At 47.4% G+C, this 25,062-nt stretch overlaps 1 protein-coding gene across 3 annotated transcripts; it reads right to left on the bottom strand.

Annotated features, from left to right (window-relative positions):
- Positions 1–4,611: 4,611 nt before the first annotated feature.
- nfkb2 (nuclear factor of kappa light polypeptide gene enhancer in B-cells 2 (p49/p100)) lies at positions 4,612–25,062 on the bottom strand. Of its 3 annotated transcripts, none has more exons than XM_005943000.2 (23): positions 24,883–25,062; positions 18,114–18,153; positions 16,743–16,812; positions 16,016–16,056; positions 14,732–14,830; positions 13,782–13,933; positions 12,634–12,746; positions 12,193–12,351; positions 11,895–11,999; positions 11,725–11,813; positions 8,936–9,074; positions 8,576–8,689; positions 8,226–8,438; positions 7,991–8,132; positions 7,793–7,907; positions 7,265–7,472; positions 6,950–7,119; positions 6,761–6,863; positions 6,510–6,688; positions 6,219–6,306; positions 5,966–6,135; positions 5,216–5,327; positions 4,612–5,016 (listed from the first exon to the last, which is right to left on the bottom strand). In XM_005943000.2, the coding sequence occupies exons 1-23, from the start codon at positions 24,897–24,899 to the stop codon at positions 4,946–4,948; spliced, it is 2,709 nt and encodes a 902-aa protein (XP_005943062.1). In that variant the 5' UTR covers positions 24,900–25,062; the 3' UTR covers positions 4,612–4,945. The 3 variants fall into 3 exon arrangements, with proteins under 3 accessions (XP_005943062.1, XP_005943063.1, XP_042084786.1); XM_005943001.3 differs by lacking the exon at positions 24,883–25,062 and adding an exon at positions 18,939–22,026; XM_042228852.1 differs by lacking the exons at positions 13,782–13,933; positions 14,732–14,830; positions 16,016–16,056; ... (1 more) ...; positions 18,114–18,153; positions 24,883–25,062 and having other exon boundaries at positions 12,634–13,617.

Consider the following 25,062-nt stretch of genomic DNA (forward strand, 5'->3'; position numbering starts at 1 on the left):
TATTCATATATGTTTATATATAAATATATGCAGTGGCCCCTGAATCACCTGATCACGCCTGAAGCTGAAGCCTGATTTTTACTTTCTAACTGTTGCTGATGTCAGAAAACTCTCAGGTGACATGTTTTTATGATACGATTCATTTTTAAATGAAGATCTTCTGCAGATATGCGTTTGTCCCTATTGCTATACTCCAGGATCAAGTCATGTTTCTGCACGTCTGATTATTCCAGCAACAGACCTGCTTTATATGATTTAGAGTCCAAAAACAATCCCTATTCATGTTGTACTGACAGCCTGCAGATGTTCAGTTTATCAAAAACAAGTTTAGCTCCTGTCCCTTAAAACCCGCCTCTCTTTTACTATTCAGCCATTTTCTGGAAGCCTGCCGAGGGGCAGCACCCGTTGGTTTCAAGGTTTGAAAGGCTTCTGGTGCCTCGCTGGTTATCAAAAGCTCCAGCTGCTAACTCAGGAACAACTGTTGAAAACGACCTTAGAAGAAATGTTTATATTCATGAGCGTTTTTACATTAATAGAAGAATGAACAACAGTGAGGAGTTATTCATTCAACAGTATTTGTAAGAAACATTGCATATTATATTATATACGAGGGCCAATGCATTTTCATTTAAGAATCAAAGTATACGTTCATTTAAGAGAAAGTAAATAGCAGATTTTTGTTTTGCTTTCAAGAATGCTAAGTTTGAACATCTAAACGTCTCTGTGATGACACGGAGCTCCTGTTTGGCTTTTGTTAGCTTTTTAGGATGGAGGTCATCATTTTTGCCACTAAAGTAAAATTCCATCCATCAGGCAGAGATTTCATACCTGCTGATCTCTAATGTGGAACTTGACCTGCAGTGGCAGGACTATAGCTTCACAGCATAAGTTAGCATGATGATTGTAAGAAGTAAACCACCTCTGTGGCACAGAAAACCAGGATCGACCCTGAGGTTATCGGGATGAGTCAAAGATCCTGTTTCCTAGGCCTCCAATACTATGAAGAAAGACTTTAAGCTTGTCTAAGTAACTTCAGGGTTGACCCTGGGTTTTATTTTACAATCATTGAAATTTTGTATGCATTTCCATTCGCTTCCGCTTATCCTTTTTCAGGGTCGCGGGGGCGCTGGAGCCTATCCCAGCTGTCATAGGGCGAGAGGCGGGGTACACCCTGGACAGGTCGCCAGTCTGTCGCAGGGCCAACACACAGAGACAGACAACCATTCACACTCACATTCACACCTAGTGACAATTTGGATTATCCAATTAACCTATCCCCACAAGCTGCATGTCTTTGGACGGTGGGAGGAAGCCGGAGTACCCGGAGGGAACCCACGCAAACACGGGGAGAACATGCAAACTCCACACAGAAAGACCCCGGCCTGATGGTGGAATTGAACTCAGGACCTTCTTGCTGTGCGGCAACAGTGCTAACCACCGTGCTGCAACATTAATATTACTATATGATTCTTTAATGTCATTTCACTGTGCTTGCTGTCAGGGCGCCGATGTATTTTTAAACGGACCCCAGAGCAGAGAAGACGGAGCTGGTTAGCAAAACAAAAGTGAGCCTTTGAACAACTATGAACTGGGAAAACGATGACTGCGGTGTGGAACAACAGACCAGGGCCGTGCAGAGAGGTTTAAAGGGGCGGGTGCTCAAAGTTAAAAAGGGGCACATTGAGCCAGGCTGAATAACAACAACACACATTCATCAGGAATCTAATATGGGCAACAAGGCAAAGCAAACGTAGCCAATGCTTTACCTGATGGTACAATGTTGGAGGGCGGGGCTGTGCTGAGACTGTAGACAAAAAAATTTAATGTGTGCGTGTGGAGTCCTGTCTGTGCCCCTCAACAATAATATTTAACTATTAATCACAGTTTTGCTAAATAAAAGGATCTGGCTTGCATCAGTCACATGATCACATTTAACCAATGATCGCCCTTGACGGCAGAACGCGCTGGTTACGAGCCGGGAACGAGCTCACAAAGAGCACGCGCATTTTTTGCGGTCCGGAGCTGTAGGAGAAACACAAGTTAACTCAGAGACACAGACTGATGCGACAAAACCAGTAAGTAGGTGTACAGCGTACACTGTAGTGTGTAGCACACAGGAGTATTAGCTTATTACGTACACGTTGGTAAGCTGTCTTGTTGCAACTGACGAACTGAAACAAACGAGCGTGCTGTGTGTGCAACAGCGCGACAAACATTACCTGTCCTTTTATTAACTGCACAAGTAGTGCTGGTCACAGCTGCTGGCTACCTGTGTAAGGCTGTCATGGGTCTGTAGCTCTGTCACCGTTTTAGGGAACATATTTAGTTTTAAAGTAAGTTTCCGGGCTTTTCCTGCCTTTCTGGAGGGATTATATTTCACTAAAAAACGATCTAATATGCATGTCCACATAATAATTATTATAATTATAATATATTAAAAACACACGCTGTATTTTAAAGAACATACATTAAGAAGCAGATTATATTAGATTTATATTTTAAATAAGACAAAATTTGGATTTTACAGCAGTAAAATGATTGTATCTCTACAGTTTAAACATGTAATAAGCTTTGCCCCTGCACAGAGTGGATAGTGAAACAAATGGAATCATCATAATGACATTATTTCATATTTATTACTTCCCCCTCCTCATTGCTTTATTATTGTAGCTCTAGTAATAAATAATAATGTAAGGATTCTGGATCAGCACCATGATGCCCATAGTATATACAGTATTCTGAAGAAGGTCTAAAATGTCACTGTGTGTGCATGTGTGTGTTTTATTTAGATGGATTTACTCATGATATAACATTGTCCAGACATGGCTGGTAAGGACATGAGGAGGAAACAGCAGGAGCTGTGTGAGGCTACTAAAGGCAGGGCTATAACATTTTTCTGTCATCATTTTATTATAGATTAAGTGCTGGAGTTGTTAGGTGTGGATAATTAGATTATAGTTTATTGCAATAGCAAGTTGTGCCTTGTTCTCAGATAGACAGCAAGTGGAGAGTGATATATGAAATGATGGGATGGAAGGAAGAAGAGAAGCAAAGAGTGATTCACAGGCAGAGCCTAAATTATTTCTCACAGTTTTTGTTGCCTTATGGTTCCAAGCGCTGTCACCAATCTTTGCATTTTGTTATTATCTCATGACACAGCTACCATCTCTCCTGTGGACTTTTTACTGTCTACAGTCTCAGCACAGCCCCGCCCTCCAACATTGTACCATCAGGTAAAACATCGGCTACGTTTGCTTTGCCTTGTTGCCCATATTAGATTCCTGATGAATGTGTGTTGTTGTTATTCAGCCTGGCTCAATGTGCCCCTTTAAACCTCTCTGCACGGCCCTGGATACAGCCACAGACTAAATACACACTAGAGGTAATCGGGGGAGTGGAAACACATGAGGAAACAGCTGACACTAACAAACCTAACGACTCTGTCAAAATAAAACAGGAAACACTGAGAAAACACAATAATCAAAGAATAAAACTAAAATACACAAAACACTGAGTGGCAGACCCGGTGCTGTGACACAGACAGGACTTTGTACCTACGCTGAGGCTACTACTGGCTAATCTTCCCTCCCTCACATAGTGACAGTTTTTCCAGCAATGACATCATCTAGTAAATGAATTCATGGCGTATGCCAAATTTGGCAAGTTCAGGTCGTGAGTTATCTAAAAATAAATCTGTTCGTCATACAAAGAAACAACTTGATCAACAGCTGATAAACTCATGTCATTGAACTTGGTCTCCCACTCGCATCTAAATATGCGTCTGAGGTCTGATCGGGTGAAGCTGGTTCTGCTGTAGGTTACCACTGTTGCACTGTGCTGTGAACACTGAGGAAGTTTACCCACACACACAGACCAGTTCCTCCTCTTTGACTCCCACCACCCTCGGGAACACAAACTGGGAGTAATCAGGACAACACAGAAAATGTTCCCACAAAGGAACGCACACGTGCAAAGGAGGCTCTTAAAACATGGTTATCATCAAATCAGAGAAGCTGCACAGAAACGAAGGTCAGACACCAACGAGGGAGAATCAGAAGGACAAACAGGAAGTCAGGTTTGTCAGACAGTCTTCTCCCAGCATGACGTCCCAGTGTAGCTCAGACACACAACAACACAGCAGTGCAGGGAGGACCTCTGCACAGGAGACAGATGCAGTGAAAGAATCCATGATGCAGTCTGATCTCCTTCGTCTCCAGGTGGATCAATCCTGTGCTGATGGTGAGCCGCCACTCTTTGTTCGCCTCTTGGATCAGAGTTAAAATCCTCCTGCTGAGAGATTACGGTGTTTCAAACACCTGAGACCGCGAGCTTAGCTCCTCCTTTAAACTTACCTCAGAAAGCGCGGCCACATGGCGGGCAGGTCGCCGTCTTTTCATTCTGGTAAACTTCGATGTTTATTTTTAATTCCTCTCTGAGGTACGGTCTGATTGGCTCATATTTCACATCAAACTTATACGTTTAGTTTTGGTATCATCACTTTATTTTTGAGGCGCTGGGATCGTCCATATCAGGGAGCAGGCGTGCTGCGTTTCAGACCGGACAGAAAATGGGAAATTCCAGTTTCCAGAATGGAGAAGAAGCAGCTCAGTGTGAAAGTGAAACAACAGATTTATTGATCATTTCATCCACCCAACTTTTCAAAAAGGTTATTGACACAACACACATACTCTTTAATAAAGTGAAATTATTACAGGGAAATGAAACATAAGTTAAAAAGAGCACGCTCTGAGATCTATGGTACAGTTTCAGCGTCGATTCGTCCATCCTCTGTATTTGTTTTATAAAAAACTTCATCTTGATTCGCTGAGCTGGATTTCAAATGTTCGTCTCGATCCTACAGGAAGCAAACGTTTACAGTCCGATCTCTGAAACCCGCTGCAGGTTTCTGATGGATCGCAGAAGGATGGTGCTCGTGACGCACTCGTCACTGCACGCCCGCGGGCGGCTCCACGTCCTCCATTGGTTGGCTGCCGAAGCCGCTGTCGACAGTGACGTCTGAAGAGAAGAATAAGAACGAGGTGAGTGGGTCTGTTGGACGTAACAAAACGTAAGCAGCACTTCGATGTTAGATGTGAGACTAAAAACAGATTCCAGTCGTCGCTGTTCTGCACATGCTCAGTATCGTCCTGCTCTATCGCTGCAGCGTGTAAAACATCAGATCTGAGCAGAGCTAACGGACGCCTCCGTCAGTTACCTGTGTTGTGTTTGTCGTCTCGGAGCTCGGCGTTCCTCAGCAGTCGGACTCCTTCTGTCAGACCGAGAGACTGCAGAGCTTCAACCAGGCCTTCGACTGCACCTCCACCCAGCTGCAAACACACACAAACGTTTAATCTGACCTGCAGCCGTCACAAAGCACACCTCTGCAGCTTAACGACTGCCACGAGCTCCTGTGAGATACATGAGTCACACTGCTGCAGTACCCACATACTCCACCAGGAGGAGCCCATGACATTCAGTTTGTTTCAGTTCTTATTCTACAGAAAATCACCGAAGTCCCCTCCAGGTGCTTTACGCGGTACGTTAGAGACTCGGCAGTAATAACAGACGCGTCGCTGCTCACAGGTATCACAGGTGTGTCTGACAACCTGATCGAGATAAACAGGAAACGTCCCTCACAGAGCCTTCCTCTAAATAATAAACTGACAGCGATCATGTGACTGTGTGCACAGGAAGCAGCAGCACAGCTTACGGAAACATCTACGAGCACCAGCGATGCTTCCTGTTTGTGTCGCAGAGCCGGGGCGTGGCTGGCAGGTGAGCTGTTTTCAGGGTAAAGACCCTAAAACGGTGGCGAGGACGAACTCCCTGTTAACAGGAAGAGACCTCTAATTGACTCGGGCAGAGGGAGAGGCGGACACGTGGGGTGCCATCACGTGAGGCCGGCTGTCAGACGTGACCCCGCGCAGCCTCAGCGAGGCACGTGTGCGGTGGGCGTGGCTCTTACCTTGTAATGGCGCAGCAGCTGGCGGCAGGGCGTCGGACTATCCTGGTACAGGTGAGTCAGCGTCATCATGCCCAACTTCTCCGCCAGTTTCTTCCAGGGGACGTCGCCGACGCTCAGCACGTTCACGAGCCGTGACATTGTGTCCTCGTCGAGCCCCGCGCGCTCAACCTCTGTGGCGGCATCGCAGCTTCACGTTAGCTTGTTTTTAGTAACATCTGAAAGCCGATCAGCTAAAAAGAGAAAACCGACGAACCTTCAGTGCTGCTGGTCGTCGGTCTGATGTTCCCGCTGCCGCGGCGATCCGGCTTCGGACTCTTAGATGGCGACAACACTTTCCTGACCTGAAGAGGTGATGTAGCCACACACAACAGTTTCTCTGTTAGCGTCCTCACAAACCGTAACAACCTTCAGAAAATGCCACCTGAGGGTGTACTCTGATTACTCTGAATCGATTACCCCGCTGTTTACGCAGTTGGTCGATCACATGTACATCTGTCGTCTCTACATCTGGAAAATATGCTTTTATTTTGAAAGTACAACTTACCTTTTGGCATTTAGCCAGGTCCAGGGGGGTGTGGCCTCCTGCAGGTCTCTTGCGGGGATTGGATGTCTTTGGGGCGACCTCTCGCTCTTTCTCTTCTTCTCTGATTGGTTCATCTTCATCGTCTGAGGAGGAGGAGCTGAAGAAGAGCGGCTCATCGTTCTCGATGGACTTATCAGCACCTGAGGAACAGCCCACCTTTAATCACCTGTTCGTTAAACGTGGCTCCGCCTCCCTGTGTGTGCGTGTCTCACCTGCAGCGATGAGCATGGAACAGAAGGTCGGCGAGCTGAGGCTTGCGGCCAGGTGGAGCGGCGTGTTTCCTCCAAACGTGCAGGCGTTAACGTCAGCTCGGAGCTGGAAACACACAAAGACATTAATGACATCAGATTCACACTGCAGGTCGATGTAAAGAAGCTCCGCCCCCTGCTGTGTCTCGTTACCTCGGTGATGAGCAGGCAGGCCACCTTGAACAGGTTTTCTCTGACGGCCAGGTGGAGGGCGGTGTTCCCGCTCTTCTGCTCAGGCTCGTTTATTTTGGCTCCGCCCTCCACCAGCAGACGCAGGCAGCGCTCGCCGTCCCTCCTCACAGCCAGGTGAAGTGGGTGGAGGCCTGACGGAGAGAAACGTTTCGGTTACTTTCAGCCTTTTATATTTCTGTGTGTGTGTGTGTGTGTGTGTGTGTGTGTGTGTGTGTGTGTGTGTGTGTGTGTGTGTGTGTGTGTGTGTGTGTGTGGGGGGGGGGGGCGTCCTCTCACCGTGGAAATCGGGCATGTTGACCAGGTGGGCGTGGCATTCTCCCAGGTGAGCCAGCAGGAAGCGAAGAATGTTGTGGTCCCCGGCCAGCGCCGCCAGGTGGAGGGGGGTGCGGCCATCTTTGTCCACCAGGCTGGGGTCAGCCCCCGCCTTCAGCAGCACCTCCACCACCTTCACCTGCCGTGTGATCACCGCCAGGTGCAGGGGAGTCTGCAGAGGAGGAGGAGTCAGCGGTCACGTGATAAGGATGTTTGCAGCTTCCTGCAGCGCCCTAACCTGCCCGACAGGTGTGTGCTCCGTGCTCCGATCAGAGCACAAACACTCCAAACAGGAAAAACTTCCCAGGACTTTACCTGCGCATCTGAAAACACCTGATCTGCCAGTTTCTGCTTACCTGTCCTCAGACTGCAGCTAAAAAGATGAGGCGAGTTCTAGTTTACCTAGTAACCTGTAAACTATGCAGGATGTTATTACCTGTTACAGCTGGGTTTACTCATTATCTACATCAGACAGGAAGGGGAGGAGCTTACCTGCTGGAGGTGGTTGGCTGTGTTGATGATGCCTTGCTGCTGGCTGCTGAGCAGAGTGTGGATCAGCTGCTGGATCACACCTGTCTGATGATGGATGATGGCCAGGTGTAAAGGTCTGGAAGGAGAAACAAACACGTGAAGCCACCAAACAAACCTCAGAGGAGAAACTTGCTGTGATTGGTTCTCAGAAACACTCACGTGTCTCCGTTTCCATCTTGGATGCCACACAGGTGTCTCTGGATGGCGAGGAGGACGCGAGCGTCTCCGGTGCTGCAGTACTGCAGCAGGGCCGTGGCGGTCTGCCGGGCGCTCTGAGAGACTCTGCTGTTGAGGGCGGCAGCTGGAAACGCAGCACAGGTGGAGGTTCAGGTGAGAGAGCGTACAGCGGCACGTCATCGGCGTACGACGAGAGGAGAACAGTTTTGTTTCTTACCGATCTGAAGGAGCTGCTGACGGAGCGGCGAGTCGCTCTGTCCTCCTGTCTGTCTGTCGGTCTGCTGCTGCTGCTGAGCAGCACCTGACTGAGGGGCGGAGCCTGACATCTGAGCCCCTCCCCCATTACCGAAGCCAGGGAAAGAGACATTAAAAAAGCCTCCCGTTCCTGCTCCTCCCCCCCCTCCATTCATCTCCTGGTGGAACTGAAATCCTGCAGAAAGAAAATTCAAAACTCAGGACGGCTGAGGAAAGCCCGGCGCCGCGTCCGTTTGAGTCTGAGAGACTCCTTCCTCATGTTCATGCGAGGAAATCCCCCTTCTCATGCCAATCTTAGAAACATTTTCCTACCTCCTCCCCCTGATCCACCAAATCCCCCGGCTCCTCCTCCTCCTCCTCTTCCTCCTCTCCAGTGCTCATAGTGAGGCAGCGGCTTCTGCTTCTTCCTCAGCACCTCCTCTTTGTCTGCGAGGGAGAGAAGACGAGACGATGGTGACGGAAAACAAACTAGAAAGTGCGCTTCGTGTCTCTCGCTGCTGTGTAATGAACACCTGAGTGAGTAGGTGAGGACTGAAAGTCTGTGCATGGCAACAGTTTCCACTGTGGGAAACCCCAGAGCTGTGACCTTTAACCCCAAACATCTGCGAGCCTCTGTGGGGATTTACCGGCAGCGCCTGGTTAGAATGTGCTGTGTGCAGCGTGGCGGCTCACCTAGGACTTGCGGGATGTAGGTGAACTGTTTGGGGTCACTGCTGTCGCCCGCCTTCTTCCTCCTCAGCTGCAGGAAGACGGTGACGGGCCGCTCGATCTCTGTGCTGTGATAGGCCGGCGTTTTGAACACGATGGCGTACTGCAGAGAGGAGACCAATTACTCAGTGTTAAGTGTTTTCTTCTTCGTGGCCTCTATTAGACCAGCTTTGCATGAGTGAAGGCTCGAAATAATCCTTCTTTACATTACACAGCCCCTCAGATCACCCTTGGCCTAAAATAAGCTGTTGTAGCTCCTCCCCCTTTAAGACAATGCCAAAGAGCCTCCAACACCACGGAGAACTGCCCGTGTATGGTCTTCTTGTTCCACAGGGGGCGCTCTTAAGCTGGTAAAAGCGTCTTTATCAGCACGCAGTAGCAGAACAGCAGTGCCTTATGGGAAACATCAGCTCCACTGCGAGCCAAACTAATGGGCTGGTTCCATTTCAGTTCAGACATGTGATCCACGATGGATCTCTACTAAATAAACGCCTTATTCCTCTCTGAGCACGCTCACAAATGCAAGACTTTAAAGTGGGTGGGGCTTCTGTGGCTGGGAGCTACCTGCCCTTTGTGACATCATACAGAGCAGGAGTAGAAAAACCTGAGGTGAGTGCAGTGATGAGAGCATTTATAAAAACACTGACAGTCGTCTGTGTTCACTGTGCACAGCTGCAGTGCGTCACATGACTTCCTCTTTAATGACGTTACACATGCTGTGCTGTGCGTGGGGGCTTTCCTGCACATCGAAAAAAGCCACCGACACTTTATTAATATTATTTTCACAATTTTTAACGTCACACACCACAAACCCACAAACTGCAGGTTTATTGTGTTGAAGGCTGCCTCTGTTTGTCTCTCAGCGACTCAGACATTTCCTACGAAGCAGATCTGAGACGGGATTTCTGGCAGAGCTGCTTCCCCCAAACGCAGCCTCAAGCTGAAGCTGAGGCAGGTGAACTCGTCCAGCGGGCAGATGTGTCTGCAGCCCGTTTGGAGGAATTCCCCTCAGAGCGCGCACACACGCACACACACGCACACACACACACACACACGCACACAGCACACACACACACACACACGCACACACACACACACACACACACACACGCACACACAGCGCACACACAAGACACACACACACGACACACACACACACACACACGACACACACACACACACACACGACACACACACACGCACACACACACACACATCGCACACACAGCACGACAACACGCACACACACGACACACACGCAACAGCACACACACTGCAGACACAGCATCACACACACACACACGCACACACACACACACACACACACACAACACACACAGCACATCACACAGACACACACGCACACACACACACACACACACAGCACACACAGCAGCCACACACAACACCACACAGCACACACACCACACACACGACCACCACGACACACACCACACACACACACACACGCACACACCACACACACAAACACACACAGCACACACAGAACACACACACTGACACACACGCACACACATCACACACACACACACCACACACACACACACACACACACACTCACACGCACACACAGCACACACACGCAAGCATCGGACACACGCACACAGCTAACATACCACCACACACACACACACACGCACACACGACCCACACACGACACACACGCAACACACACAACACACACACACACACACACACACACAGCACACACACGCAGACACACAGCACACACACACACACACAGCACACACACGACACACACGCACACACACGACACACACACACACACACACGACACACAGCACACACACGCACGCACACACACACACACACACACACCACACACACCAGACACACACAGCACACACACAGCACACACCAACACACACACACACGACACACACACGCAACGACACAGCACACACACACACACACACACACAGACACGACACACACGACACACACAACCACACACACACACACACACCACACCACACACACACACACACACACACACACAGCACACACGCACACACAACACCATCACACACGCAAAACACACCACACACAGCACACACACACACACACAGCTACAGCACACCACACACACACGCAGCAGCACACGCACACACACACACAGCAGCACAGCACACGCACACACACACACACACACACACGGCACACATGCACGCTAAACCCAACACACACACGCACACAGCACGCACACACAGCACGAACACAGAACACACACACACACGCGCACACAGCACACACACCACACGCACACACGCACTACACACACACACGCACACACACACGCAGCACACACACACGCAGACACACACGCGACACACACACACACACACACACACGCACACACACACACACACACACCCACAGCACACGCACACACACACACACACGCACACACACACACCACACACACCAACACACACAGACACACAACACACACACACACACAACAGCACACACACACACACACACACACACACACACACACACACACACGCACACACACCACACACACGCGCACACACACACACACACACAGCACACACATGCACGCACCGTGTTTGTGGGGACATTAACTGGCACAGATCCTTCTCCTCCTGCTTCCCTAACCATACCCCAAATGTAACCCTGACACTAAAACCACATTTTGAGTCTCCAACTTGTGGGGGCGGGATACTGGTTCCCACACACACACTTACCTGTTTGTGGACGTCCGTAGGTGAGAAGTCCCCAAATGCCTCCCAGCATCCGTCCTCGTCCTCCTCGTAAAACCGGATCTCGATGTCATCTGAGGAGCACAGAGGCATGATGGGATATGTCTGCAGCCTGAGCGGCGGTGAAAACAAAGCGCTGAAGGTTTGTTGTTTACCTTTCTGGACTTTGTCGCAGAGCAAGAAGATCTCGTCTCCTCCGAGCACCGAGCCGCACGTCTTATCCATGCGGGAGATCTTCAGGTTGGAGGCGTTGGGAGACTCTGCAGGAGGAACAGATTTTTATCAGAGCTTCTGTCAGCGTCTGCAGTGCGGTTCATTTTCTGCTTCTTCATCAGTTACATTGTTTACTTTAATAAACAAACTGGTTACTTCAGCACTAAACACGTCTGCAAATACAGCTCATCGTTACAAAGTTCACTGCGCTCAGATCAGCCGAGCAGGACGAGGACTCACTGCTGTCGTAGATGGGGTTGGAGACGACGGGCTTCAGCGCTCGGGTGAAGGCGCCGGTGCTGTCCTGCAGGTAGGCGGTGAACTTTAACCTGACGATGTTCAGGTCCATCGTCTTCCCTAGCTCCTTGGCCTCCTTCACGATGGCCGACTCCTCGACATCTGTAAACACGCACGAGTTCGACACCTTTTATTCTGCTCGTCCCGCTGAGCTGATCGCTACGTTTACAGTCTGACGTTTGTGTGCGGACATGACAGCACGGCATGTTCTGATGCTTAAAGAAACAGGAAGTTCAAAAACTGAAAGGAGAATTCTGACTTTCTGTTTCTGAACGTCTGAAACCAAAACGATTACTTATCGTTTCTGAAAACGAACAGCAAACCATTTTAAACGGTGACAAAGCGAAACAAAGACTCAGGACTGAGGTGTTCAGGTGAGTCTACCTGTCAGGTGACAGTGCGGCCCTTTGAGCCGCTTCTTCTCTTCTCTCAGCCTCCGGGTCAGAACTTCAACCACACCCTTCTTGGTCACATGGAGGATCCCCAGGTTGCTGAACCTACAGGAAGTGACATCATCCATTATGCACAGTCTCTTTTCTACATAAAGGTCGTGACTGCAGTGAAACACAGGCAGCGATGTGTTCAGTGTGTTTTTGTTTTTCTCTCTGGGTTTTTTCATTGCAGTAAAGATTCCCAACACTTTGCTGGATTTCATCTGAATCTCAGACAGAAAGCTGCGACTTCCTCTTTGGACTTTTCCCTCACAGCAGCACAAAGAGGCACAAACACACAAACCGTCTGCCTCTCTGTCTTTAAACTGTCTGACACTAAATCCAAACTTTAGAGCAACAAAGAGCACATCGAAAACAACATCCAACTGACAAAGAAAACGAAATAACAATAAAATAAATATTAAATAAAAAAGATTCAAAGTGACCAAAGACTGACTAGAAGCTGACTCTGAGGGGGTCCTTGTGTTTTTTAATAATAATAATGGTATCCTGAGTTTGGCTGCCCGTAAAATTATTACCAAGAAATGGCTTAGTGCGAAAATTCCATCACTGGGTGATTGGCATGAGACTGTACATGGGATGTTTAAAATGGAAAGAATTACCTTCATTAAAAGACTCCAGTTTGATATATTTAGTGAAATTTGGGGTAAATGGAAACACTACATCTGGTTAAGGAGACCCGATCTTGTTTGAATCTCTGTAACTATATATGTCACATTTTTGAATCGTTATGTGTTTATATGTATATGTTGGTATGTATGAGACTATAAGTGAACACATATGTAAGTAGGTATGTGTATGTATGCCTAAGAATATGGGTGTGTGAGTGAATATGTGTGTGCGAATACATACACACTAGAGGGTACACCCGTCTGTTTTTTATTTATTTATTTTAATTTTAATTTTTTACTTTTTATTTACGTCTGTTCTTGTTTATATGTTTATTTTGGATTATTTGTGTTTATATAGGTTGTTTAATAAAAAGAGAATAATAAAAAATAATAATAATAATAATAAGGCCAAGGGGAAGTAAATAAAAAGGGAGGGGGTAATAATGCCGTGATGTGATTGGATACTGACGAGGCGGTGAGGTCGTTGGGGCCAATGTCGATGGTGCAGGTGCCGTTTTCGACGCAGTGGCGTCCAACCAGACTGTGGGCGTGGACGCGAGGAGGGTCGGTGTGCGTCACTAGCTGGACCTCGACCCGGGCCAGACCCACGTAGTTATTGATCTGAGGAACAAAGACAGCATTACGGTCTGCACGCCACAGGCGGGCTTCAGGTTGGACTCCATGAACAGCTTTAATAAAAATGGTGGATGTTCTGGTTAAAGGTGTGTAAAGATGAAGGCTGGAGGTTCTGCAGTGGTGAACTTTGAGCCACGTGTTGCACAATTATTACACAAACATCAGAAAACGTATTGTGGGAGAACGTTTCAAAACCTGCTTTAGGACACGAACGATAAAGAGCCCAGCGTGGAGCCCTGTGGGACACTGGCTTTTACGTCATTACCCCACACGCGTGGCTCTCTGAGGATAAACATTTATGTTTATTATTGCTAAGAGCTCCTCCGAGCGTCTCCACGCACAGGGAGATCAGGTGTAGTACCGAGCTGTGGATGGATTTCCCCAGACGATTCCCCCGGCTCTCCCACATTTCCTGTCCTGAAAATACCCGATAAAAAAGTTCCAAAAAGTCTTTAACTGTAAATGTAGAGAGACAGCACGAACAGGGACGCTCACCGGATTCTGTCACCGATCAGTGTGCGTGAAGAACATTTGTTCCTCAAACTGTCGTGAAGATCGGTACAAATGTGGCGCTCGCCCCCACCTGGCTGGAAACTCCACGTCCACATTTCCCGATCAGCACTGATTGATTATTGGATCGTTCATCCAGAAACAAATGTCCGAGGGTTTGTTTTTTAAAACGACCTGACTGAGTTCAGTTTTAGGTCGACGTACAGAAACATTGACCGCCGGAGAGGTGATCGTGGCAAAATGCCGAGGTTGTTATTGACGTGTGTTACCCACCCTCACTGTGGGGTACGTTCTCTTGTTCTTCTCGCTGGAGGCCCCCGGGAGCCCGCCGTGTGATGGACCCTCGCACTCATAACGGAAACGAAATCCCCTCTGTAAACACACACGTTAAAGATAAGCACAGCAGTCAAGATAAGGGAACATCTGTATTTGTTTCCCTGAGCCGTCACGCTCACAGTTTCACTTTCTCTTCAAAGCAGTGCATGAATTCAACATTTAAAACAAGGCGACGGGTCTGAAACTGTTGTTCATTTCATTACAAACAGCTGCTGTGTGCATGACTCGTGATCTTAAACTTTATTAAAACTTTATTCTGAAGAAAAGCTAAAAATGCGACTGCATATCAGAGCCGGTGTGCAGGCTGTGGTGCTGTGAGCGTTTGCGTCACTACTTCAGCACTGGTTGCGTAAACTCGGCACTTCCTTTGTCTTCAGAGCAGAACTGAGCGATTTGCATAGAGACAGTCAGCAGACACGCAACCTTTAGCAGCAGAAACTCCCTGTTTGTGCTCGTCGGCTCTGTCCCGTGTTCTTATATGACTGTTGGGAAAACCCTGGATAAAAGGAAGTGACTGTTGTATTAACGTGTGGGATCAGCCCGCCGGGGAAGCACCGTTCTGAGTCTGAACGAAGTCTCTTCTTCCTGTTTGAGCTTCAGCTCAGGTCGGAGCTTTGAGCTCATTCATCACCTCACGCTGTTCAAATCCTTTGTTTGTTTGCTTTGCCATGCAGGGCATCGTTCGGCTTCACGTTACACACAACAACAAACACAACAACAAACACATTTTTGTGTCGTGCTGCTGGTGTTACGTCATCACGCTGCATCCTACCACAGCTGTAGACTTTGTATTGTCAGAGCTTTTCTACTTCAAACTTTAAAACATCAGGATAAGACGTTAACGTTATGATGTCTGTGGTAGGCTCAGGGGAATAAAACTGGACTGGGACAAAGCAGTGAACCCGACTCTGATCCCTGTGGGACTCCATCACCAGCTACAGCACTTAATGGACCGTTCATCGGTAATGCTAGCGTCTGTTAATCACTCCACCGGTGAATAAAATTCAAATGAGGACTAACAAAGGAACAATCACGTTTAAACCATTGTTGAAGATCTGAACCACCAAGAATCCAGGTTTATCAGGCCGTCTGTGTCTTATTGCTACACTATATTGTTGACGACTGCTTCGATCTTTATCACCTCCATGTTTCCACTGCAGTCTTTATCCACCCACCGCTGCCTTGTCGTGTTTGTAACAGGAAGTAAGATGCGAGTCTCACCTGTTTGGGCTCTTCGATGATCTGAATGTACGGGCCGTGAGCTACAACACAAACACAGGTGAAGAAAAAACACTCGTCAGTCGCTGTGACTGATCATTTCTCAAAATCATCATCAACTTTCACTATTTCATCAGCGAGATGTTACCAGACGTGAGTAAATTCTAGAAGGTTCTAGATGACCAGGTGTTATTCGCTGGAGTTTTGTGGAGTTTCTTGTAACATGTTACAGTACTGATGCCCACTAACCGACACACACTTCTGGGTATGAAACCCAGACTGTACATGTTTCTAAAACTGAGGGAGGGTACTGGGGCGCCCCCAGGGCAGGATCAGAGAGCTGAGTCCATCCTGAGCTGTTTGAGGTTGTAGCAAAACCTAAAGATGGTGAAAGGCTCTGGACTTCACAAGGCTTGGTTTCAAATACACTCGTGTGTTCTCAGGAGCTCCTGACTCCAGCCTGACCGTGTTCTCAGTCAGACCCGTTAATGGTTCACCTTTGACCTTTTTAAACCAGATGTTGTGGTGCAGTGGGATGCTTCAGACAGGAGGTCAGTGTGTGAAAGGCAACAAACTGACTTAATTAACAAACACAAATGAGAGTCTGCAGATTGATGTTGTTTCCTACAATGGCACGCATCTTTTTTCTGATTAAGGAGGCAAAAAATGAGCTGGGAGTTCAACCTGTTCCATAGTTTGACGTGACTGTGACATCGTCCTGAATGCTCACCTGTCTCAGGCATGAAGGGCTCTGTCTTTATGTCCACTGGAATATAGTCGTACGGCATGAACTGCTGCAGCTGAGGACGAACAAGCAGAAACATCTTTAACAGAGCGTCGATCGATCGTCTTTACAGCTCAGACCTTTCAGTACCATCAGACTGTGCTGTCGGTGTAAAAGCACATGTTACAGTTGTGACGTATAAAGGCAGCGGGCCCAGTGTCGATCCCTGTGGAACACCTCCATCACACAGGAAGCGGCTCGTTCGTTGTGCCTGACTCTGTGGCTTACGATTGGTGGACATTCCAGACTCCAGTTGCCTAGGTAACCCTTGTAAAACAGTTTCAGGGGCTTCATAACGTTCCTGTGAATCATCGATTTATCGGCAAAACTGACACATCTCTGGTATCAAAATGATTGATCAGTTAAACGTGAATCATTAGCGCTGTAAACCCCCTCGCAGCCCCTCAGATTTCTGCTTTTTAACGAGTTTCAAACGAATCGGTTATTTCTTACCGTAACTGAAGCACTCTGTTCTGTAACTGCCTCTACTTGTTTTACACCTTTCTGCATGATTGCATTCAGCTGCACAGAATTCACTCATATAGAGAATGAAGAAGATTTTAAATGTCGTTTTTGGGATGCTTTACCAAATTTAAGCTTGTAAGTTGCACATTAATCCTGAGCCACGTCTACAGGAGCGACAACTGCTGCCGTCCTGATGAACGCACCGCGCTGAGCTCGTACTCCAGCAGCTAACCTGAAGCAGACACCCAGTGCAAACATCTGGAGCCTGTTTGGCTTGTGGTGGGCCTCCTCAGTTAATGAGAAGCAGGAACAACTTTATTCAAACGCGTTGTTGTTGCATCAAAGCGAAAACGAGCAGCAACCGACTGAAGCTCTGCGACGCTTCGTTGTGTCACCTGCACCTCTCGCCTGGTTAAATACAAAGCTGTGCTTCTTTGAATGAGAAGTGGCTTCCTCTTAAACTGGAAACGGTGTCATTGCTCCTGAGTCAACATCCAACACTGATCCGATCCTCGCGCACCGTATGAAAAGTTTTCTGAACTGGTTTTGTGTCGCTGCTTCCTGCTGAGGTCTCCACAGGTTTACAACAAAGAGCCCACCGCACGCTTTGATTTCAGGCTTTGATGTAAACGCGTCTCTTCTTTTAGACATCAAATAAAACTTCACAGATGTGCAGAAAACCTCTGAATCCACTCAGGATGATGTAATCAGAGGAGACCTGAAATCATTTCCACGTTCTCGTGTCAGAACGAACGGTTAGAGCGAGGCTCAGGCACGCTCGCTGATCAGCTGGATTAAAAACACACTTCCTGTAGTGGAGAGAATAAAGACAAATGTAGAGAAAGTACTTACGTCGTGCTCGTAGCCGCCGATGAACTGGGCTTCAGTCATCCTGCAGCACAAACAGAGACAGTCAGTGAGAAGCGTTGAGAAAGTCAGAGGCGTGTCGGAGGAACCATCGGCCGAGCCGAGTCGCTTTAAGCCCCCTCAGGCTGAAGCTGAAAGTCCCGAGAGGCGAACAAAGACACAAGAGCGCAGCAAAGCGATCCAAAGTTCAGCAGTTTCACTTTCACGCACTCAAACACTGCACGACCTCTCTCCTTCCCTCCTTCTTCTCTGCTGTTTGTCTCTAATCTCCCCCTCTCTCTCTGTCCCCTCCCCTTCCCGTATCTCGCTCTGCTTTCAGTCACTTCCTGGAAGTGGCTGAGCTGAGGAAAACCCCCAGAATCCCAGGCCTGCAGAGAGAGGAGGCGGGGCTACAGCTGCTGATGTCACTCTGCTGCTGCCGGTGAGGCAGACGAGGAAGAAGAGCAACAACAAACAAAAAGAAAAACAGAGATAAACATTCGAGCTGAAAAATAAAGCCAGAGAGTCGACATCCTGAGACAGTTAAAGTCTTTAAATAACACTCATGATGGTGTGAACGACTTCTACAGACACAGCTTCGAATGGAAGCAGCCGTGTGGAGCTTAAAGAGCAGTAAATAACTACAGCCGCACTCTCACAGCTTATTTCACCTCATCAGAGCGTCAACAGCTGATGAGGTCTGCAGCACAGTCACGAGAAACCGGCCCGACAGCGTTCAGCCGTCAGACCCCAGCAGTTTAACACCGAGACGAAGCAGCTGATTAAAGCTGAAGCCCAGCGTGAAGCTAGAACCAGCAGACAGGGACGAACCTGCAGAGGTTACAGCTGTGAACGGCGCTCTGTCACAGCCGGGCGTCCGGCTCCGCTCTGCTTCCTCTTTGCTCTCTTTTCTGTCTTTTGCTGGTTTCTTGTCCGACTTCCTGTCCCTCGTCTAACGCCTCTGACTCAAAACTGATGCGAAGCTCACTGCTCTCCCAGCTTCAACCCGCTGTGACGGGACAGCCCCTCTCAGCGCATCGACCAATCAGAGCGCTGTGCAGAGACAAACCCACAAAGGTAGAGTACGAGCGAGATGAGAGAAAACCCGAGGGGAAGTCTGCAGGAATCCACAGAGGTTATTTCTTTCATGTTTCCCTGAAACAGCTTCAGTCATTCGCTTGAATTAACCTGATGAAACATTTCTTCACCTGCAGCGTGAGAAGCACCGAACGCGCCAACCACTCAGACACAACACGATGCAGACACACAAGCAACAGCTGAGGATGCCCATGCGGCACACTTCATGTTTGTGACCTCGAGCAGACGTCCCAGGCTGCTTCCAGCTCCTTCAGCTTGTTTCCCGAAGCATCCGGGCGCTCTACAGCCGAAGAGCTTCAGTCATTCACCACAGAAGAACAGCTGACAGCAGCTGCAGGAATCTTTAAGACCTGCAGTTTAACTGATGTGTGTTATCTGGCTTCACGGACAGAGAGCTGGGTGTCATCAGCATAGCAGTAGAAATGTTTGCTATGATGATCCAGCCTGAGGGAAGCATGTATGATGTGAACAGAGGTGGTCCGAGCACTGACAGCCGCGCGCTCAGTTTGTGAAACTTTATCTTCAGATATCTCAGATATCTTCAGTTTGACTTTTGTGTAATACCGATTTGCACCAGCAGATGGTACAATGAGTCATCGTCACACACATTAATAACATCTGTATTTAAAAAACATGCCAGTGCAAACGTGATGCCACCTTCTTCGTTTGTGTGTATTTAACCAAACTGTGGATCCTGATTCGTCTCACCAGTAAATAAAAACGCTGCAGGTTTGAATGGATCTGAAAGCTTCTTCCACCTGCTGATCAGAGCTTATTGATTACTGCACATTGTTCCTAGTTTAGTTTATTTGTGTCTTTTCTTTATTTTGTTTGATTCGTTCTTCTCGGGTCTTATTCACAGTTTGTGAGTCAGCTGTGAGCTGCACTGACCTTCATGAAACTTGTGCAGCTTGAATCTGGTTATGTTTGGTTTATGATGGTTATAAATAATCAGCCTGAGACGTTCGAGCTGCAGACTGAGTTTCTGCTATCGGCCTGACTGCCGCTCCTGATTCTGTCGCTGCATTTCTACCCCACACTGAAGCAACGAGCAAAGTGCTGCCTAACAAGTAAAAATAAGAATAATCATTTAATAAAGAAAGACAAGAGAAGATAAAAAGTAAAACAATGATAGAAAAACAGAAGCTGAACCCAGTCTGAAGCTGAGAATGATGATGAAGAGAAGGGTTTTCTTCAGTTTGAAGGCTGGTAATGAGGAAGACGATTCTGGAGTTTCACAACGCCCGGTCAGCAGTGCGAACCAATCAGCAGCTAGTAGGCGGACCTCAGTGAATGACACGTGATGTAGACGAACCCCGTAAAGCAGTTGGCGACAATATTTGAAATGTTTGTGTGCACGTCACCGGAAGCCAGTGCAACAATCAGAGGACGGGCCAATAATGGCCACGCCTCCGTGTCAGCAGCATTATGAACCCGCTGCAATCATTATATTAGACCTTTCTACCAGAAACAGACGGTTTAACTTCAGTTAAGTCTAAAGTATGCTGCTTTATCAACGTATTCGATACGTGAGCCAAATGAAAGAATCAAATATGACTCCAACATTACCTGATGTCAGGGCTCAAGATCTGAAGGAGGAGTTATGGAGAGTGCGACCAGCAGCTGATGAACGTCATGTAGGTTCAGAGGGTCATTAATGTGGCCCAAAAAAAATCATTGGACATCCTCTTCCCTCCCTGAAGGACCGGCACAGCACTGGCTGTCTCCAGAGGGCACGCAGCATCCTACAGGACTGCACACACCCAGGACACCGGGTGTTTAAGCTGCTGCCACTGCAGGAGTTTCAGGCTGCTGAGGTCCCGGACAAACAGACTCAAGGACAGCTTTTACAACAGGGCAACAGCCCTGATCAGTGCAAACAGCTGACCTGATTGGCTACCTCCCTGGACTTTTTTGGGGGGGGGGGTAACAACAACAATAATAATAATAATAATAATAATAATAAAAATGTGCAATAAAACATGCACTCATCCCTTTTATTTAGTTAAGTTACTGTGTTGTCCTGTTTGTGTTGTGTGTCGTACTGACACGGGACAGTTTCCAATTTCGTTGTACTGTTGTTCTAGGTATGACTGTGCAATGACAACAAAGAGTTACCAGTCAGAGCGTCATCAGCATAGAAATGATGCACAACATGTGGCAGCACATGCAGTGAAAAGACAAGTGGTCCCAGACCCGAACCCTGAGGTATGCCCCAGAGACAGTATCCGACAGTTCAGGAGATCCAGATCATGTGATCCACTGTATCAGAGCAGCATCACCACCGTCAACAACACATGCGATCATTAACAACAGACAAAAGAGCAGCTTCTGTGGAGCCAGGCTGAAAAACCTGCAGCTGCTGGAAAACCACATCCTCCAATACGTTAGAAGGAAAAGACGAAGAGCAGGACGAGGGTGGAGATCTACAGGTGGAGCGTTTCATGCTTACGTAGACCGTCCCTCAGACTCATAAACATTTCTAAATGTTAAAACAGATGAGACAGTGATTTACAGGCAGGAGGATTCGACCTGTCAGTAACATTAGTTAGTAAGAAACGCTCAAAGTGATGGATCAGAACGTTAGAGCCAATAAGAAACTGAAATGATCTCAAATCAGATCCAGATTATTAACAGAGCTTCTGTCATGAAAACAAACATCTTGTAACCGCCTCGAGTAGAGATTAAAACCTTAAAAGCTGAACTTTAACTTTTCCATTCAGATAAATCAGATTGTTTCCACCAGAGCAGAAATATTTATATAAATATATATATTTGAAAATTTGCGATAACAATATAACTGACGATATAATCGACACGAGACAAAATACTTTACAACTCCTCAACTTTATTAGTGCAAAACAAACATCAGTGTATTTCCACTGAAACAAGCAGCTGTTTTTTATCTGCATTAAAGTTATATAAACATGTAACAGTGCAAATTCCTCGCTGACAGTTTAACCAAAAGGCGTTTCCAGTGGAAACTGGCCGACATATCCTCAGCATAACCATGTAGAATATCCACAACACTTAAAGAGGTTATACACACACAATACGGTAATATTATGTTGAAGCACAGTACGTATCACTCCGCGAGGCTCCGCCTACAATAGCCGTAACGCTCCAACAATCCTAATCCAAACTTAAAAAGAGCGTATACACACACAATACGGTAATAGTGAGGCTCCTGCCTACGATAGCCGTAATGCTCCGACAATCCATCAAGCGGTGCGGCTTCGTAGCTCAGCAAAGTCGTACTGAAACGTCTGACAGATTTTTGAGCGCCGTGCACATAAAATCGTTTCCAGGTCAGTAAACACAACCAGAGTTCATACATAAGGCACACGGGGTTATAAGGGGCTCTGTCGACTTTCAGAAAATCAAAGGATGATTTTAAGTGCGCCGTATTTTCCAAACAACACGGTAATAACGACGGCCCGCTAGCATGCGCTACCAAAAATAGTGCTTTGTTGTGTATCTGACGGAGGAAAGCTAAACCAGTTCCACACCAGTGAAGCTGCAGCATTTTTACAAACCAGTTCAGGTTCATGGTTTCATTCAACGATCCACTTTCGCCCTCCTCATTCTGCGTCACCGCCATGTGCGTATGAAAACAAAGGAACTGCGCATGCGCGTTTTACCCATATTCTATCGCCATATTTCATTTTCTTATCGTTGCCCAACATCATACCGGTGTTACTGTGAACGGTGTGAGATGGCCCAGCACTAGTTTCCACACTGATAAACACATTTATGTTCTTTTTACTGCAGTGATACGAGTGTCTGAATCCACTATTGTTCTGTGATGAGAAGTTCAATGGAGGCGTGTAAAATCAGGAAATATTTGCCATGAGACAGAGAATATTCCCCACATATGAACTTCTAAATGTTACAGCAACAACGTCGTCTTTGCTGCCTGTTAGCAGAACAACTGCCAGAAGAACTTTAAATAAGCCAGGGTGTGTGTGGGCTTCACGGGGACACAAACGCTGCTCTTTTAGTTTCTCATCAAGGAAAAATGAACTAGAACGACTCGAATACACCTGTTATTATTCTCACTACAATATTATTATTTCCTGTTGTTATTATTATTATTGCATACATACACTGAGCTGATACAGGAGTGATGAAGAAAACCGACAGCGTCTAACGTGTATTTTTACCTGACAGGCGCAGACAGGGCATCACATATAATCCACATCTGAGGATGAGATGGTTTGTCAGTTTTATTTTCTTATTCTGACCTGTATTAAACTGGCCCCTGTTGTAAACATCAGGCGCTTCCTGCAGCTTGGCTCTGATTATGAGGAAGAGCAGCAACAAACTGAACGAATAAACCAACGTCAGTCTGCATCAGAGGTTCCCATCGCTTTCAGGTGAGAGCCATATAGAGTCAAACTTTCCGCTGTGCTGGGATGTTTTGTAGCAACCGCTGTTTCAGAAACAACCTCCATGCGCCTTAACGAGGTGTTAGTCATCAGCTGCTGGTTGTCACGGAAACACAAAACAGACTGAGGTCTCAGCTGGTCAGATGATTTATTTAATCTAAAACAGGCTGCTGTCGGCTTGGGACCGAAGCATCAGTCCATCCTCCGTCTCAAACAGGCTCCTGTCTCTTTAAAAACATACTTTTCTCTGATTGGGCAACTTGTGGAAGCCTGCAGAGGGGAACTACGTACCTACATGTGAGCTGTGCTGAATGATGATTTATGCAATCCACGACAGAAAGCATGACGCGCTTCAGAGCGGCGGTCTGTTGGCGGTTTAAAAATGATTTCTTTCCTGCAAATCAAGTCAGGGGCGAGGGGGTGGAGCCTACAGCCGGGGACGCAGACAGTACGCAGGTTTGAGTTCATTTCCTCAGGTGATCGAACACACCTGTCTGGAAACCCACGCAGACACGTGGAGGACAAACACGCCCGAGTGCACCAAGCGTGACGCCGTCACATTTTCACGACCTTTAACCTTTTGATTCATGTTTGTGTTTGCTCTCATTCATCAGCTCACGGTCGGTGTTTCACTGTCAGAGGGTAAAAAACTCGTTTGGAGGACCAATCACATCACTGCTCTTTATGTGTGTGTTTGTGTGTGCTGCATAAAGCGCTGTGAGTGCAGTCGGTGTAACATTGAAGTGAAGTCGTTCTGACTAAAAATGGTGAAAAGAACATGGACCCAAACGTCTTGGGTCGCAGCAGATGGCCCCGCCCCTCCCTGAGCCTGGATCTGCTGGAGGTTTCTTCCTGTTAAAAGGAAGTTTTTCCTTCCCACTGTCGCCAAAGTGCTGCTCATAGGGGGTCATATGATTGTTGGGGTTTTGTCTGTATGTATTATTGTAGGATCTACCTTACAATATAAAGCACCTTGAGGCGACTGTTATAAATAAAGTTGAATTGAATTAATATTACTAATAACAACAACAACAATAATAATAATAGTGCCATGACGATTTAAGACAAAACCCTGGCGCTGCAGCGAGCAGGACAGGAAGTGAGATACACAGCATGCTTTAACTTCAGTGCACAACATACAAAACAAAACAAAAATCACTTTTTGGAGCTTCAGGGCTTCCGTAGAAACCACAGAAACATTCCTGTGCGTCGCTGAGGTTTGAGCAACAGGATTCCATAACAAACAGGAAACGCATCACAGCACATTACAGGGTTAACAGCAGACGTACCGCAGGGCTCCTGCCATGGCTCAGCGCTGATGATGATGATGATGAGGAGGAGGAGGCGGCAGCTGACCTGTTCTTCCTCCTTCAGGGATTTTCCTGTGGATGGTAAGTGAAGGGTTAATGACACAGCTCGGTGCTGATGGAGTCACATCAGTGGGAATTTCCACCCTCCTCCTCCTCTGT

Source organism: Haplochromis burtoni, unplaced genomic scaffold, assembly GCF_018398535.1.
Source record: "Haplochromis burtoni strain Fernald_Lab_line unplaced genomic scaffold, NCSU_Asbu1 Contig_359, whole genome shotgun sequence".
In the NCBI taxonomy this organism is placed as follows: Eukaryota; Metazoa; Chordata; class Actinopteri; order Cichliformes; family Cichlidae; genus Haplochromis; species Haplochromis burtoni.

Excerpts from the sequence above, each read along its gene's own strand:
- nfkb2 (XM_042228852.1), bottom strand. The coding sequence starts at position 13,309 with ATGAAGGTAATTCTTTCCATTTTAAACATCCCATGTACAGTCTCATGC. Across the intron at positions 8,690-8,935 it reads CTACATCCCGCAAGTCCTAG|ACAAAGAGGAGGTGCTGAGG; the intron begins GTGAGCCGCCAC and ends TCTCCCTCGCAG. Across the intron at positions 7,120-7,264 it reads CAACATGCCCGATTTCCACG|GCCTCCACCCACTTCACCTG; the intron begins GTGAGAGGACGC and ends TCTCTCCGTCAG.